This window comes from Megachile rotundata, chromosome 3, assembly GCF_050947335.1.
Source record: "Megachile rotundata isolate GNS110a chromosome 3, iyMegRotu1, whole genome shotgun sequence".
Classification (NCBI taxonomy): domain Eukaryota; kingdom Metazoa; phylum Arthropoda; class Insecta; order Hymenoptera; family Megachilidae; genus Megachile; species Megachile rotundata.
In genome coordinates, this window is record NC_134985.1 from 9,382,087 (window position 1) to 9,398,635 (window position 16,549).

Consider the following 16,549-nt stretch of genomic DNA (forward strand, 5'->3'; position numbering starts at 1 on the left):
TAATTCTTTTACTGTATATACGATTGTTCGTTATTTTTTCTGCCCTGTTTCTTTTACCTTCGCACCGATATGCACCTGATCACCGTGTTGCCTTACCGGACACATTGTTCCGATAAGCTTATCCGATAGGACGATACGTCCCCGGGGCTATACTCATTCGACCGATCGACTAATCAATCGACTTCATCGATTTATCCACTAAGGACACTCCTGTGCAACGTAAACTTCCTTTGGTCAGGAATGTAGGCTATATTACCTGGTTTAGGCACCTTTCGGACCCAGTCTTTGCATACTTTTATATCCTAGAGTCCCTTTAAGGGGACTTATCTGGAACTTACTACCAAGTCTTTACTTATAGAATGCTTAAATCCTAAAATCTTGCATTTCCTGTACCTTAGAATCTTCGAACACTACGATTTCTACATCTTAAAATTTCTGTATCTGAATGTTCACTCTTAGGACTATTTAACCCTATTCTCCACGTTCTAGTGCTCCTAAAAACCTCAGATAAGGTTACACGACTGTGATACACTAAATCCTAAAATTCCTTGCATCACATTTCCCAAGTGCTAAGATTTCATGTTAAAATTGAATTTCTCAATTCTAAGACCCAGATCTTGGAAATACTAGGTCTTAGAGTCCTCAGGATTCCAAGTAACCCATACTATCCAAAAAGCCTAAAGATAGCAAGATAACCTTGACATCTACACTCGTTCTTAACCATAAGAAGTCTACGTTGCACCCGAGTGTACTTTCATACGAATCCCTCCCAGTCCTCAATCACCGTCCGAGATCGACGTACTATTTTCGAGGTAATTCTTCGTTCGTCAATTTACGTGTTCCCCTCGCGTCACGAAAGAAGAAACGTAACAGAGAATAGTACCGTCTCGATCTCGGTGCACATCAGATCAAGACACGACGGTCTCTCGAGATAAAGGAATTTGACCCTCTCTCCTTGATCGAGATCGACGATAAAACGAGCAGAACGAACAAATTTCCCTCGCGTTTGTCCGCTTATGTCGGGGGACGAAACGGTGAGGAGAAACAAAGGTAAAAGAATGAACGGGGACAGATAGACAGAGAAGAATGGAGAGAAGAAAGAAGGTGGGAATTGTATGAAATGATAAGAGAGAGGGAGATTGAAAAAAATGAACTTGTTGGGGTTTTGAAAGGGGGTGCGAGGTAAGTGGAGGCCCCCTCGGAGCTGAAACGCGTTTTGAGGGCTTCCGCGAAGGTACGTACCAACCGCGGGGGGTCTCTCTATTTTTTCAGTCGGATACACGATGAGGGACATCCGGTACAAGTGGAACGAGGGACCGAACAGCGTCGGTGTCAGCAACGAGGTCTCCCTCCCTCAGTTCAAGGTCCTCGGTCATCGTCAACGGGCCATGGAGATTAGTCTCACTACCGGTAACGTATGAACAGAACCCCACCCCCACCAACAAACAAAAGAATAATAATAATAATTCAACCATCGTTTTTTAACGTAAGGTATGGGTAAGGTGGAGAGACACGTTTTGCGCTATCCGATGTCCGCAGCCACGATGTCGTTCGCAGCAACGTTTACTCTACGTTTCGATAATCGTCGATCGATCGATCGATATCTCTCTCTTTCTCACGATCTCTTTACACCAAATTTTGGTCAAACAACACTTTTTATCGCTATCGTTTCCTTTTGTATCCTTGTGAATCATCCGTTCAACTTTCGATATTAAATTAATATGCAAAATGATTTACAGTTTTAACTCGAGCTTCTAATAGCTTAAATACCTTCGCGTAGGTACTCGAAACCCTTCGTTGCATCGAGTAAACATAATACGTAAAATAATGTATTATTCTGATATGTCTAATATGAAGTCTCGTATCATATTGTTATTCATTTATAAGCATGAATTGCACGTTTCACAATTAATGACACCGTCATGAAACGTTTCATTTGAAAGATACACGTCAGTGAATAAGTCACGATTTATTTATAAATTCGGTTATGTAAATCCACATAGTACTAAAACACACTTTAAAGTTAAAGTAAAATATAAGAAATTGATAGTGAAGTTATTAAGAAAAATGAATACATGAATAGGAGAATATAGATAAATCGATTATTATGGCATATGTGATTGATAAAATTACATAAAATAATTTTGTGCTAAATCTCCCAAATCTGACAAACTCACGGAAATCGAAGCTGTGCCAAAAGTAGTTTAACATCACATGTTACATTAAATTCTCTTACAATTAGTCGATTCCTCAGTAAATTCTTAGTAATTGTATTACTAAATTCCTCAAAAGAAGTGTATTCACCTAGAAGTCACCTTCCATATATGAAACCATATAAATAATTTCGAAACATGTCTCCGTAATATCGTAGTGCAAAAGGATATTACATCGTTTGTCCCAGAATTTTTCGAGCAGATCTGTACGATTTCTCTTGAATAATTTCCCCGAGAAACGTTATATTCTCTCCTGGCTCTTTGACGTTCAACTGCGTACTCGAAGCTAACGACCAAGCTCGTAACCGTGAAAGCCAGAGGCAATCAGGGTGGTTCCAAGGAAATCCCATTTTCCTGCCAAGAACGTCACTGATTTTTCTGATGATCCATAGCTGCTCGCAGCTATAAACCGTACGGTTCGTTGCAGCGAAAGAAGAAACGTGAGAGGAGCAACTCGATTTTTCTATCCACCATTTTCCCGCTCGCTTCCAGCCACGTATCCTACGGTACACACGCGATCTTCAAAGTCCGCTCGCGAGCTTACACGTACAAGCACGCCACGCGCACCAGATCCATCAACGGCACGAACTTTACTTAACATCTTGCCTCGTGCATCACGTATCTGCCCCACGCAACGAAGGGAAACGATGAAAGAGTAAAAAGAGAGGAAAAAAAGCAAGTCGACGAATTACGAGTTCGCATTTCCCGGCTTGAACCAGTCGATGAGAGTGGTAGAAAAGGGGATGATAAAAAGAAGGGACCGGCGTAGAAAGAGAGAGATACATATGGGAAAAAAAAGGAAGGACAGAGAGACAGAGATAAAAAAAGAAAGAGACATTCATGGCGCCTCTCCGTCCCCCTGTCCTAACTGTCGATCTTTTAATCGTAGGAAATTATTCGCGGCTGGCCTGCGAGATCCAGTTCGTACGGTCCATGGGCTACTACCTGATTCAAATCTACATTCCCTCGGGCTTGATCGTCATTATCTCGTGGGTGAGCTTTTGGCTGAATCGAAACGCGACACCGGCTCGAGTCGCCTTAGGAGTCACCACTGTGCTCACCATGACCACCCTTATGTCGTCCACGAACGCGGCGTTACCGAAAATCTCTTACGTCAAGTCCATCGACGTTTACCTGGGGACGTGTTTCGTCATGGTGTTCGCATCGTTGCTCGGTAAGTAACCTTCATTTTCATCGACAGAGAGGCAAGTCTTCAGATCCATATACCAAACCCCTTTGTTTTGTATTAATCTTCTTCATCCTGAGCATTCTTCAATCTATTAATACTAATTGTCTCTGGACAAATTAAAAGCAGTTTGGTGTATTAACTATCCTACCAGAAGTGCTAATCATTGAAAATATAGGGGTTGGTGTTATACATTTTCCTTATTTTTCCAACTGGCTAGAAAGGCATGAACAATCATTCTTCTACCAAAAATATGAACCTTGGAACTTTCTAATATAATCACAGCTGCACTTCTTTCAGTTCATTTTATGAGGACTTTTATTGAATATCTGAACGAATAGCTTTATCTACCTTGTATAACTGACACTGTACCTAACTGATCAGTTATATGAGATCACAACCTTGTTTGTTCGTTCTAACCCCTCACTACTTTATTATCAAAATGCTGTATCGAAAATATGAATCAATTCAGTTATGTCACATCTTCGTAAATAACTTATCACAAGCTTTCGTGATTATTTTCGTAGAATACGCGACGGTGGGCTACATGGCAAAGAGGATTCAAATGAGGAAGAACCGTTTCCAAAAGATAGCAGAAAGTATGAAGACAGCGAGAGAGAATCCAGGACCACCCGGAGTACCCGGTGATCACGGAGACCACGCGCCTAAGCAAACTGTGAGTGCAACATCGACCAGCCTTCTCGCACCCCTTTTGTCTTTCTTTCCAATTAGTGCCTTTCTTTTGCAGTCTTCATAGCCACACGCGCCTTTAGACGTAGGTCGATGAAATTTCGAAACATTTCACGACACGTAGCGAATAGCGTGTTCATTAGCGCAGATCATTAGTTTAGCGTTTTGCTCAACGAACATCAATTTTATTTCAAAGTCATCTGCTACTGTTTTTCAACAATCTATTTTCAGCCAGACCTGCCTACTTAGTCATGGATTATGCACCATTTGTGACCTCATTTATTAATGGATGTATGTCGAAGTCTGCGAAGTGTTTAGCCTACATACACACTGACTAAATTTATAAATTAATTTCAAGTTTTGCAGTTTTCTAAATTATAATATTTAGAGTTTATGATTTGATGCATTTATCAGTGTCAAACTAAAATCCTCGAACTTCGGGGATTTCGTTTTGAGTCACGTGGCAATGAATCCCGAAAGTGGCCACAAATGGTGCATCGAGGCTATCGCGCGAGAAATATCGTTCGATCCCGCCGTTAAAAACGAAACAGAAGAAAAAGAGGAGGAAATGTTTTTTTCAGTCGAAAAAACGAACGAGCCGCGAAAGGTCAAAAGCTAAAAGGTTCTGTGAAATGAATTCCCATTCGGTCGCGTTGCTCCGGTGCCGGGCCGCGTGTTCTCGGCGCAACGCGATGCACTATAAATTTTCTTTTAATCTCGGGAATTGTGAAACGAGAACGAAAAATATTAAAGGGGCGAGGTAGAACGACGGGGGAGGGGGATAGAAAAAGAGGCTCGGGAAAGAAGGCGGCCGTAGATGGACGACGGGGGGTTGGCCGCGTAAAAACTGTCGCCCGGGATAAGGCGTTTTAATTAATTCTCAACCGGATTAATTACTCGTTCTTTGACGCGATGTCCGCGGTATAAACCGGGCCTTTTCTGCTACGGCTCATTTCGTCGCGAGACTTTACGACTTTGGAAAAATAGCACCGCGGACGACCGTTAATGAGAATTATACCTGCTCGTGTGAACGATGCCTTTAGTATCCTCCTCTGTTTCCTCGCTTTTCGAGCGTGATTAAACTCGGGCACGAAGCGAGCATTATGAACAAGTACCTCCGTAGAATAGACGCGATGAATCTAATTACATTTCGAGACACGGACCGAATACGAAAGTGTCTGGGGAAAGGAATCGCGAGAATCGATCTTGAAGTCAGGTGAGTTACTCGATTTAACCCTTTCGTTCCTCACTCAAACCACTTTCACGTATACTGAATCAAAATTCATTTGCTTACTCGACATTTGAGGAAAAGCCGCATTTTGAGGGTAGGAAATTAGAAACAGTTTGGTTGATGTTAAATTGTCAGACAAGGTGAGATTTACTGTGGAACAAGTCTGAGTCAAATCATACCCTTTTCCATGACTTTGAGGCTGATAAATTATAAAATCTTATGGAAGAATTTTTGTTAAGTATTCATGAACTGTCCTTATGTCTTCGATACATAAAGCGAAAGGGTTAAACGTTGAATAACGCGAGAATAGACAGAAAGAAAGGAGAGAAAGTAGCCTATCCTTGATGTCGCATGCCAATCTACCAAAGTAAGGGGTTCTCCTCAAAGAAGGACGCCCCACATCGAACTGCCGTGTCTCTTGTAAGTGGTCCCGTGTTGTCCAGGAGGTGCGGTTCAAGGTGCACGACCCGAAGGCACACAGCAAAGGTGGAACACTCGAGAACACCATAAATGGACGTGCTGACGAAGAAGCAGCGCCCGCGCCACAACATCTCATTCATCCTGGCAAGGATATCAGCAAACTTTACGGTACGATAAAATTACCATACATTCTTACAAATATTTACGATCATAATACACGGTGTGCTTACATTATTTTCATATTTAAATTATTTTTATACATATAATTTCAATTGAAGTCTGATATAAATCAATTTACTCGAGATGCATTTTTTCTTACTGTGAGTTAGTGAAGAATTTTTTCATTTTACTTGAAATGTGAGTTGGCGTGCGACAAAATTACCATACATTCTTACAAACATTTACGGTCATAATATACAGTTTTTTTACATTGTTTACGTATTATAATTATTTTTGTATAATTTCAATCGGAAAATAATATAAGACAATTTACTCGAGATGCATTTTTTTTATTGTGAGTTAGTGAACAATTTTTTCATTTTACGTAAAACATGAGTTAACGTTTCTGTTTAATTTCCTGCCATTTTTTCTCGACAATTTCTTGATTCATTCTGTAAAATTCTAGAGGCAAAATAACGCATGTTGTTCTTTTTCAGGTATGACGCCATCGGACATCGACAAATACTCCCGCATCGTGTTCCCGGTGTGTTTCGTCTGTTTCAACCTGATGTACTGGATCATCTACCTGCACATCAGCGACGTGGTGGCGGACGATTTGGTGCTTCTCGAGGAGGCCAAGTAAACGCGAACAAACGGTTCGTTAATAGCGAAGGGAACGTGCGGTCAAAGACAGCTACGAAAGTATATAAAGCGAACAAGGAAGAAAAAAAGGGGGTGGGCGAGGGGTGAAACCAATTCGACTAGATATAGATCGAGAATCGATGTACCGCAAATGGGACGGACTAAAAATAACCCTGTGATTAATTCGAGGCGAGTGGAGGTACAAGAAAAACAAAAAAAACAAAAACTGTATAAATTAAACCCGAGACACGAACACGTCGGATCGACGAACGAGGAGACCAGCATCGGAAGAAGTCAAGATGGCTGCCGCCGTGACCGATTCATCGACGATCAGAAAGTGTCAAGACCAAATACGTCGACGAAAGAACAAGAAGAAACGAAACGAGCTTTTGTGCTTCGTTTAATAGCAACAGGAGTTAAGGACAGTTGCTGGTCAGACCGGTCGGACGACAAACCGCGCTGTGACTACTTCGTGACATTCCATAGAAAACGTAGCACGCCGATCCGAAACCAAAAAAAAAGAAAAAATTACAAGCGAAGTGATTAAACGCGATCCCTCGCCGAACCGCGAGAAAGAAAGTGAGCGAGAAAATCCGAACTAACCACCAGCGTGCATACCTTTAAAACATTGCCAGTCTAGGTATCTAGGTCTTAAATAAACCAAAAAAAAAAAAACGAAAGAAGAGAATACCTTCGATATAAACACTTGTCAATTTAGCCATCATTATATACATACATATATATATACATATATATATAATAAAATTAAGTGCCCCTGACGGGGGTGAACAAGATAAAATAAACTCGTCGACTCGAGACGACGAATCGGGAGATGGCCGACGGATAAATTCGAGGAACGTAGCTCGGAAAATGGCGCTCGAGTGTGCGCGAGGTTCGAGCCGAAACGACGAGGAATCGCAAGAATCCCGTATATATACGCGAGACGGCGCGAGAGTGGACGCGTGTGCTCGCCACTGTCCTACGAGTGCGTGTATATCCGCGTGTGCGTGTGTGTGCGTGTGTGTATGTCCCGCGAGCGCCAGGCCGCGTGCACGAGAGGATAAGAGCCGAGGTTTTTATTTCGAACGAGGACAAAAGTAAGAAAACGGTTCACTACCGGAAACTGGTGCGACTTAATCCGTTAAGTAAGTACGTTCTAAGTAATCCACGATACGCGACAAGAAGGCGTGCCGCGCGCGCACGATCAGGGCGAATTTAACGCACGTACACGATCAATCGCGGGAAACGATCGACCGGGAAATCTCCGGCTCCATTGTCCGCGCGATCGACGCGAGTCGCATCATTTCGAGGTAGAGCTGTTTCTCGAACGTCTTTTTTATTGCCACGAACGTTATGTGTGTCCGTTTCATTTTATACCACTTTTTTACCATTTATAGAGAACTCGTCGAACGAAGCGACTTTTATATTTACGTCACCTCTATGTGTATGGCCGCGATCCTCCCTCGGAATCGTTGTAACTTTCGTGATATCGCCGCGGCGCCTGTACGTGTTCGTGTACGTGGAGTACGGCTCAACGTGGGGAGTGTCTTCACACGGATGTACGGGATATTCCCATGGGACATTCCATTTCATCGAATAGTTATTACGGTTTTCGAGATCACTGTGTCGAGTAGTGATGGGTTTAAGTTATTTAGTCGAGTAGTGATGGGTTTAAGATTCGAATTTTTTTTATTCGTTTTTTTTCGTGGTTTGTTTTATGTACACTGGAGAGCATGATAGATTTCCTTAGGGTGAATTGTGACGTAAGGGAAAATTGGTTTTGGTAGGAAAAGGTTCGAATTTGGAACTGTAGAAATCTCCTTCGGATTTGGAGAATTTAGAATTTTAAGACTTCTGAAAGAGTACCTGGGAGTTTAGAGAATTTGGGAAAATGGGGAATTAAGTGTTTAGAATTTAGAGATATTGGGATTTTTGAAATTTTTAATTTACGGTATTAAAAATCTAAAAAGGAAAATTTGAAAATGTAGGGATTTGGGGACTTGAACTTCCAAGATTTGGAAATTCAAGAATTGAGAAAGAACTTCAGAAATTTGAAAATCTAGGGATTTAGAAAATTCAGAGGTAAAATTTGAAAAATCCTAAGAAGGCTAACTGTAGACCTCCTCTATTTTTATCCAAAGGAAATCTACGTCATCTGAGTGTACAAAGTATTTGATCTTTATAACCTCATTTTAAATGAGTATTTAAAATAAATACTTGCAAGTTAGCAAAATACTTATAAATACTTGCAAATATTTGTATTATATCAAATACTGAACCTGTATATTGTTTATTTGTAGTCTTCCTAAAAAAATGTTTGAAAATGATTTCATTAAATATATAACAATATTCAAAATCAAACAAAATTAATAAAAATAATACGACTCGTCGGTGTCTCATTGATAAATAACGCTTATATTATTAAAATATCGAATGAGAATGACTTTATCATTGAAGTTTGTTTATTCTTATTTAAATTTCAAATCGAATCTAACCTAACTAACCCTTTAAGTTATTAATTTATATGTCAGGTTTAGTGAAGTTAGGTTAGATCAAAAGTTTAAAGGAAATTTTAGGGAACGAAATAACATGTTATATTATACTTAAATCATTCTTATTTCTCTTTAACGATATTTTAATGATATTGTCAATATATTGAATTGCTGTGAACATTTCAATATTATCAATGATATTTATCAATGTCGCCGATATTAATATTTTTACTTTAATTATTTTCCAAAGTGTTTATACACAATTTGAATCTATCGCAAATGAATTTGAGTATCTAATAACTCAAATTTTTGAACTTAAACCCATCACTACCTACGAGGGTCGACGAGCAAGGAGAAACCAATCAATTCTAATTGAAAAACAATTAATTCAGAAATCAATCAAATATGATGCACAGAATAGTTTCATTTGAACACTTTCATGCAATTAACACCTTCAATCCCGACTCATACAAGACTTGCATAAAACGTAAAAGAACCAGCTTCACCAAATACATCCTTGTATTCCCTGACCTAACCTGTTAGATCCTTATCACATGTACATGTCCTAATTTCGTACATTTTTACGTTTAAGCAACTGTACGACCTCAAAGATCATCACCTACGCGCAGGGTGTTTCAAAACATGGTCGGGATCGAAGGTGTTAAATAGCTTTCTCTTGCGTCGTGTGAAGATATTGAAATGATCAAAAACGTCGTCATCTTGCACATACTACATCTCCTAATTTTCAGTTTTCTAAATTCTCAAATTCCAAGTTCCCTAAGTCCCAAATTCTCTAAATCCCACATTCCCCAAATTCCAAATTCCCCAAATCCCAAATTCACCAAATCTCAAATTCCCCAAATGTCAAAGTCCCCAAATCCCACATTCACCAAATCCCAAATTCCCCAAATCCCACATTCACCAAATCTCAATCCCCAAATCCCGAATTCCCCAAATTCCAAATTCTCCAAATCCCACATTCACCAAATTCCAAATTCCCCAAATCCCAAATTTCCCAAATCTCAAATCCCCCAAATCCCAAATTCCCCAAATTCCAAATTCCCCAAATCCCAAATTCCCCAAATCCCAAATTCCCCAAATCCCAAATCCCCCAAATCCCAAATTCCCCAAATCCCAAATCCCCCAAATCCCAAATTCCCCAAATCCCAAATTCCCCAAATCCCAAATTCCCCAAATCCCAAATTCCCCAGATCCCAAATTCCCCAAATCCCAATTTCCCAAATTTCCAAACCCCAAACCTTCCAAATTCCCAAATTCTCAAATTTCCAAATCTCCCCAAAAATCCAAAACCACAAACAGCGAATTCCAAATTAAAAAACCCCAAAATATTCAAAGTAATAATAAATTCAGTATGCGTTCTTCGGTCAAATGCAACGACTATCCACGTTAACGACACCTTAACGACACTTTCAATATATCGTTAAATATCAATAAGGTATCGATAATCGATAGTCACATTTCTTCCTCATTAAAGCTGTTATCGAAAAAAAGCAAAACGGAAGTCGTAGGAGAACAGGCTGCGATGTTAGCGTGCATACAAAACGCGAGCTCGCGTTTATCCTCCCTGCGTGGATTAGTTTCAGCGTCGTACACATACGTCTACGACGTATATATACGGACCGCGGTCCTTCCGTTAGAGAGGCCCTTCGTGGCCGTACACCGTCGCGTCGGTACGTTTTTGCCCGAGTTAATTAACGCCAATTGTATGCCGTTCCACTTCCGTCTTTTGGATACCCGCTGCTGCAGCCTGTTCGCGTTTTTCCCGTCGCGTTTCCCTCTATTTCTCTCCCCCTCTTCTTTTCTCTCAACCTTGTTCTTCTCTCGTCTCTCCTCTCCGCCGCTTCTGTATCTTCCAGCGTGGTTGCCGGCTGCAGACTGGGTCGTGGAAGCTTGCCATTCAAGATATCGACCAGCTGACACGCCCAACCACCCTCATCCCTCTCTCTCTTATTCCTCCCTGTTTTCTCTCCTCGTCTTTATCGGACCGCCGTTCTTCTCCGCAATCGCCAAACAGTCCGTTTGCCAGACGCTCTCGCTCATTGTGCATTTAATAAGGAGCTTCTTGCCTCGCGAGAATTCTTTATAAAAGTAGGTAATCTTGCTCGAGGATCTCCTTGCTCGCCATCCTCCTGCACGCGGGCAAAAAATAAAGTGGCCCTGTTAGGCCGGTCCCGTACCACGTTGAACCGGGACGAACCGTGTGTCCCAACTCCCCCGACCCCCGTTGATCAACTTTATATTTATTTTTTTCCGAGAAATTCGAGGGCGACGAGATGATTCGAGAAGGAAATCGATTAGCGAGACGGGAATTAACATTTCTTAGCCCTCGTTCGTCTCTTCGTTCTGCACGCGTTGAAAATGATAGAACGTAAGTTATATCGACGATACTTCCACGTCCGCCCCACCGGAAGCATTACTAATGCAATTTATATATATATACGTATTATGTACTGGGTGTTTTGGTATTGTCGGATGGATTATTTGTGAAAAAAACTGGTGGAAAAACGATGATTTTTTGGTTAAGATTTCGTTTTCTTGGAATGTTTAGTACAAGTTAGGTGCGCGCGCAGAAGGAACGCCCACCGTGTAGCACTCACGCATGCGCAGTGTGCTACTTGCTCAGACGTACGTTTACTGGGCGTTTAGAGTCGTGCATTAAACGAATGGATACTCTATCTTCGTTTTAATTAAATTCAATTCAGTATAGAAGGCACTTATAAATGTCTCATAGACAAATCGTATTATTTCAGTCTATTAATCAGTGTATCTCGTACAAATTTAAAAAAATAGAGAATTTGGAAGTTTGAAAACTTGCAATATGAAAATTTAGGAATTTTGAATTTTGAAAATTCGAAGATATTACTGCCTGATGTTATGTGATAATTTTATCAGATAACTGCATTTATTTAAAACGTTCCTTGAATAAGTAATAACTGAAATTATAATCTTTGTCACAACTGAACAAAAATGAAGTCAAAAACAAAAAATATTCTTTTCCACTTATTTTTTCATTAGAAACCCATGCTTGTACTACCAAACACCCTGTATATATGTATATACATATACATATTTACAAGGTGAGCCAATAAAAACTAGTATCTAAAACAACTCGTTAGCCATTGATTGCATCGATAGATATTTAAAATAAAATGCGTAGAACTCTAAAGGATTCACCAAGTGAATTCGATATTTTCATATCCTACTCTTTCTGAGATATGGAACTATTTTGTCTCAACAACGTGGTTCTATAACTACTCAGCTTCAGAAAAAATAGGATAAATAAAGAAACATTATCTTATCGAATTATTATCTTATTTGAAAAATAAGATATTTAAAAAATTGATCCGAGTTTCTTGAATTACTATATTTAAAACATTGCTGCAAACGGTGGATAAGAAATTATTTTCGATAGTAGTTGATATTGACTCACCCTGTATGTACACATATATATAATTGTACATCCGTTATCTACTTGGAGTCTCTATTCTTAGCGAGGGAAAAATGAAGGAATGGAACTAGCGTTTTATCGTTGTGATATATTCTATAGTGTCTATATGCATTTATTCATACGTATAATCCACGTATGCGTTTATGCATACCCACGTGTTTGTACGTATGTACGGTTATATACGTGTGCTTATTGTTTACGCTGAATCTACGAACCGTGTGTGAGCGTGTGCGAGAGGAACTGGCGCGTCACGAAGCCGAAACACGAGGGTTAACAGCTCTTCCGTAGTTAGGCGAACATTGTTAATATCAGACATTTAGGTTAAGATAAGTTTATGTGCAACTTAGGCTTCCTTGACACGTTCACTGCTGCATGGGACATCTCGTATCACATTCCACTTGAGAAACTTTTTGTTAAATATTAAGGTTATGTTTTTGTTATTGTTATACTTGTTAACATATTGAAAATATATAAAAATATTAATTAAATTGAATATATTGAGCTTAAGGAATAAGCTGCAATTGGTTGGAGTGACGGTGGATGTTTTCTCTGATAAATCACTTGGGCTACGTGCAATCACTGTAGGTAGTTTAATTATTGTAAAGAATTTAATAATTGTTTATTTATTCTGTGTTCGATGGTTCAGAGAATGCTTCCACTGCACATACAATGGTAAATATATATGTTGACTCGTTTTAATTTATACGTATAATCTTGCATATTTGTTACTCGAAAATATGGCTCAAACAGAACTTGTTCTGTTTAGAGAAAAAGTAATGTGTTATGCAATTAGTCTACTTGTAAGTTAATTTTCAAGTAACAAATGTCACGAGAGGTTCTATATATATTCAGCTAAATATTCTTTTATAATATACACAGTTGCGGATATTTTGTTACGCACGTCCATATATACGATTTTCAAAACCTCAGAGAAATTTTCTTTATGAAAAATATATTTATCTTCATCAAATACAGAAATTGATAAAATCTTTCGTCCATGACTGCATATATTTATTTATAAGTATATTTAACTAAACATTCTGAGGGGTACATTTATCCTGTACTGTTAAACAAAGTCTCGAAGAAAAATTGCAGTGAACGTATTAAAAGAAAGAGGTAGGGGAAAAACCTACCACTCGCCGTATCTGTGCGCATAAGGATAAAAGATTCTCGATTAGGAGTCCTTAAATTCTTCTAGGATTCTAAAATTAAAGACCAATAATTCTTTCCTCTATATCTTTTAAGTCTATGTTGCACATAGGTATACTCTGTATCGATAAAATGAAGAAAGGATTTTGATTGTTTAATTTCACTCATTCTTATTAATTTCATTCTTTAGGCAACCACGAACTGCATTATAAGACACAAAATATTCATAATTCACCATACATTGAAATCGAATTTGAATTAGGATTGAGTGAAAAAATCAATGATATTCAAGCTATCAAAATTTGAACTCCAATATACTTTGATAAAAATTTAAATCGATACATTTCTTGAAATGTGACAAATTATTCAGATATTCTTATTGTTTTTCTTTTAATATTACTTTGTTTTATTATATAACGGTAATTTTAGAAGAATGCAAGTTGACAGAGTAACAAAAGTATTTCATAAGATTTATTTTTTAACAAGAAAACATTCACAGTTTCATTCGAGCAATCATTTTTTACCTTAAAACTATAAAAATGTTAGTAATTTTAATATTATAAAAATGTTACTTGTTTCAACGTTATAAAAATGTTTATAATTTTTAGCTTTATGAAAGAGTTTATGAAAATGTTTATAGTTTTAACTGGTAATTTACTTTTAGTTAGTTAAGCCTAGATTTTCTCTTGTTAATTTTTATGTTTATATTTATACAGGTATAAACATAATTATATTTATACATATATGAACATATTTATATTTATGCACATATGAACATAATTATATTTACACATATGTCAATATAGTTATATTTATACATATGTGAACATAATTATATTCATACATGTGTGAACATAATTATAGTTGTACACATACGAACATAATTATATTCATACATGTGTGAACATAATTATGGTTGTACACATATGAACATAATTATATTTATACATATGTGAACATAATTATATTCATGCACATATGAACATAATTATATTCATACATGTGTGAACATAATTATAGTTGTATACATATGAACATAATTATATTTATACATATGTGAACATAATTATATTCATGCACATATGAACATAATTATATTCATACATGTGTGAACATAATTATAGTTGTACACATATGAATATAATTATATTTATACATATGGGAACATAATTACATTTATACATATGTGAATATAATTATATTTATGCACATATGAACATAATTATATTTATAAATTTATGCACATAAATGTTTAAAAATGTTGTCGTATGACAATATTAGAAAACAAGCAAGATAATTTTCAAATAAATGTCATACGACAAAACTGGGGTGGAAAAATGGAACAAGTGTAAGTAGGTTATTCAACTTTATTATATATTTTATCTTGCATATATATATTATATATATTCTATCCAAATGTTCCGTTCAAGTATTTGTTTCCATTTCGCTGTTATTTCAATAATTTCTGTTGACAGAATTTTCCTCTTTAAATTCACAAAATCATCGACGAACGCTTGGATCAAAAACAAGCTGACGCACACGTTAAACGTACCTTGAAAACACGCGCCAGTTCCTCCGAGCCGAGCACGGTCAATTATTATTCTAATTATTACTATGATTGCTATGATTATTATTATCATTGATACTATTATATAAATATATAAACATTTTATGGAAGAAAAGAAATTTACGATCTCTGTCCGCTGGCAGGATGAAAGACAAAAAAAGAGAGAAAGATATGATTTATGTTATTCGACGGTCACTTACGTATATATATTATATATATATGAACAATATAAATCGGTTATTATGTTACCAAAACAAAAATGGTATCTCGTTGATTAACATCTCGGTATTCGAAAAGTAAGAGGAGAGGAACAGTGAAAGAATCGAAAAAAAAAGAGAAAAACCATTGAAAAAAAAAATGCGAAAGAAACCTATTAATAATATACAAATCGATCATCTTGTAAATACGAGTTTTATACAGAGCGATTGTATTCGTTAAAAAAATGATAACAAAGAAACAGAGAGTACCTACCGCGAAGTAATATATACATATTATATATAAATATATATACGCAAATGTAGTGCACACGAGAATGTGACTGTTCGCACATATTTAGGTAAATCACTTTTAAAGTATAGGGAGATAACAAAATAATAAAAAACAAAGTAGACTGGAGGCACGTCCGGGGACCGAAATGAAGTACGTACGTTCGTTCATTCGTTCGTTCGGAATGTTTCATCGAAACGTTTTCAATTATTACCAAAAAAAGAAAACACGGTATTCAATTAGCGAGGAAAATTGTCGAGCGAGAGTATTTTCCAAAATCGACGAATCGATCGAGAAACCTGAACGAAAAAAAATATATATTAGAACGACGATATTCGCGACGTTTAAATTTGTTTCACGGCGTTTCAGCGTCGGTTAAAAATTATTGAGACACGTGTGGAAGTTGTGTTGAAGTCGGAAATGGTGGTGCAGAGAGCACGGATGTAGTAGCCATGTTTGATTTATCAATTTTTAAATTTTCAACAGAGGATGGATGAAATTGAGTATTTTAAAAATTGATCATTTGATCATTTTAATTGAAGAAATATTAAAATGTTTGATTTAGAAGTTTATTAATGAAGAAATATTAAAATGTTTGATTTAGAAGTTTATTAATGAAGTAATATTAAAATGTTTGATTTAGACATTTATTAGTGAAGAAATATTAAAATGTTTGATTTAGACATTTATTAATGAAGAAATATTAAAATGTTTGATTTAGAAGTTTATTAATAAAGAAATATTAAAATGTTTAATATAGACATTTATCAATGAAGAAATATTAAAATGATTGATTAAAAAATTTGTAAATGAAGAAATATTAAAATGTTTAATTTAGAAATTTA

At 37.1% G+C, this 16,549-nt stretch overlaps 1 protein-coding gene and 1 long non-coding RNA gene across 12 annotated transcripts in view; one reads left to right on the forward strand and one right to left on the reverse strand.

Moving 5' to 3' along the window:
• The window catches only part of Rdl (Resistant to dieldrin), a 181,264-nt gene extending 174,031 nt beyond the window's left edge, over positions 1 to 7,233 (forward strand). For 4 of the 11 annotated variants that reach the window (XM_076529709.1, XM_076529713.1, XM_076529710.1 and 1 more), the window contains 5 exons: positions 1,273 to 1,410; positions 3,103 to 3,387; positions 3,927 to 4,075; positions 5,746 to 5,908; positions 6,397 to 7,233. In XM_076529709.1, coding sequence (XP_076385824.1) covers positions 1,273 to 1,410; positions 3,103 to 3,387; positions 3,927 to 4,075; positions 5,746 to 5,908; positions 6,397 to 6,542 — 881 coding nt within the window. In that variant the 3' untranslated portion in view covers positions 6,543 to 7,233. The remainder of the gene's footprint in view (positions 1 to 1,272; positions 1,411 to 3,102; positions 3,388 to 3,926; positions 4,076 to 5,745; positions 5,909 to 6,396) is intronic. The other 7 variants (XM_076529711.1, XM_076529715.1, XM_076529719.1 and 4 more) reach the window with 2 other exon arrangements.
• The window catches only part of LOC143264111 (uncharacterized), a 404,244-nt gene that overhangs the window by 376,169 nt on the left and 11,526 nt on the right, over positions 1 to 16,549 (reverse strand). The gene's annotated exons all lie outside the window — the stretch shown is intronic.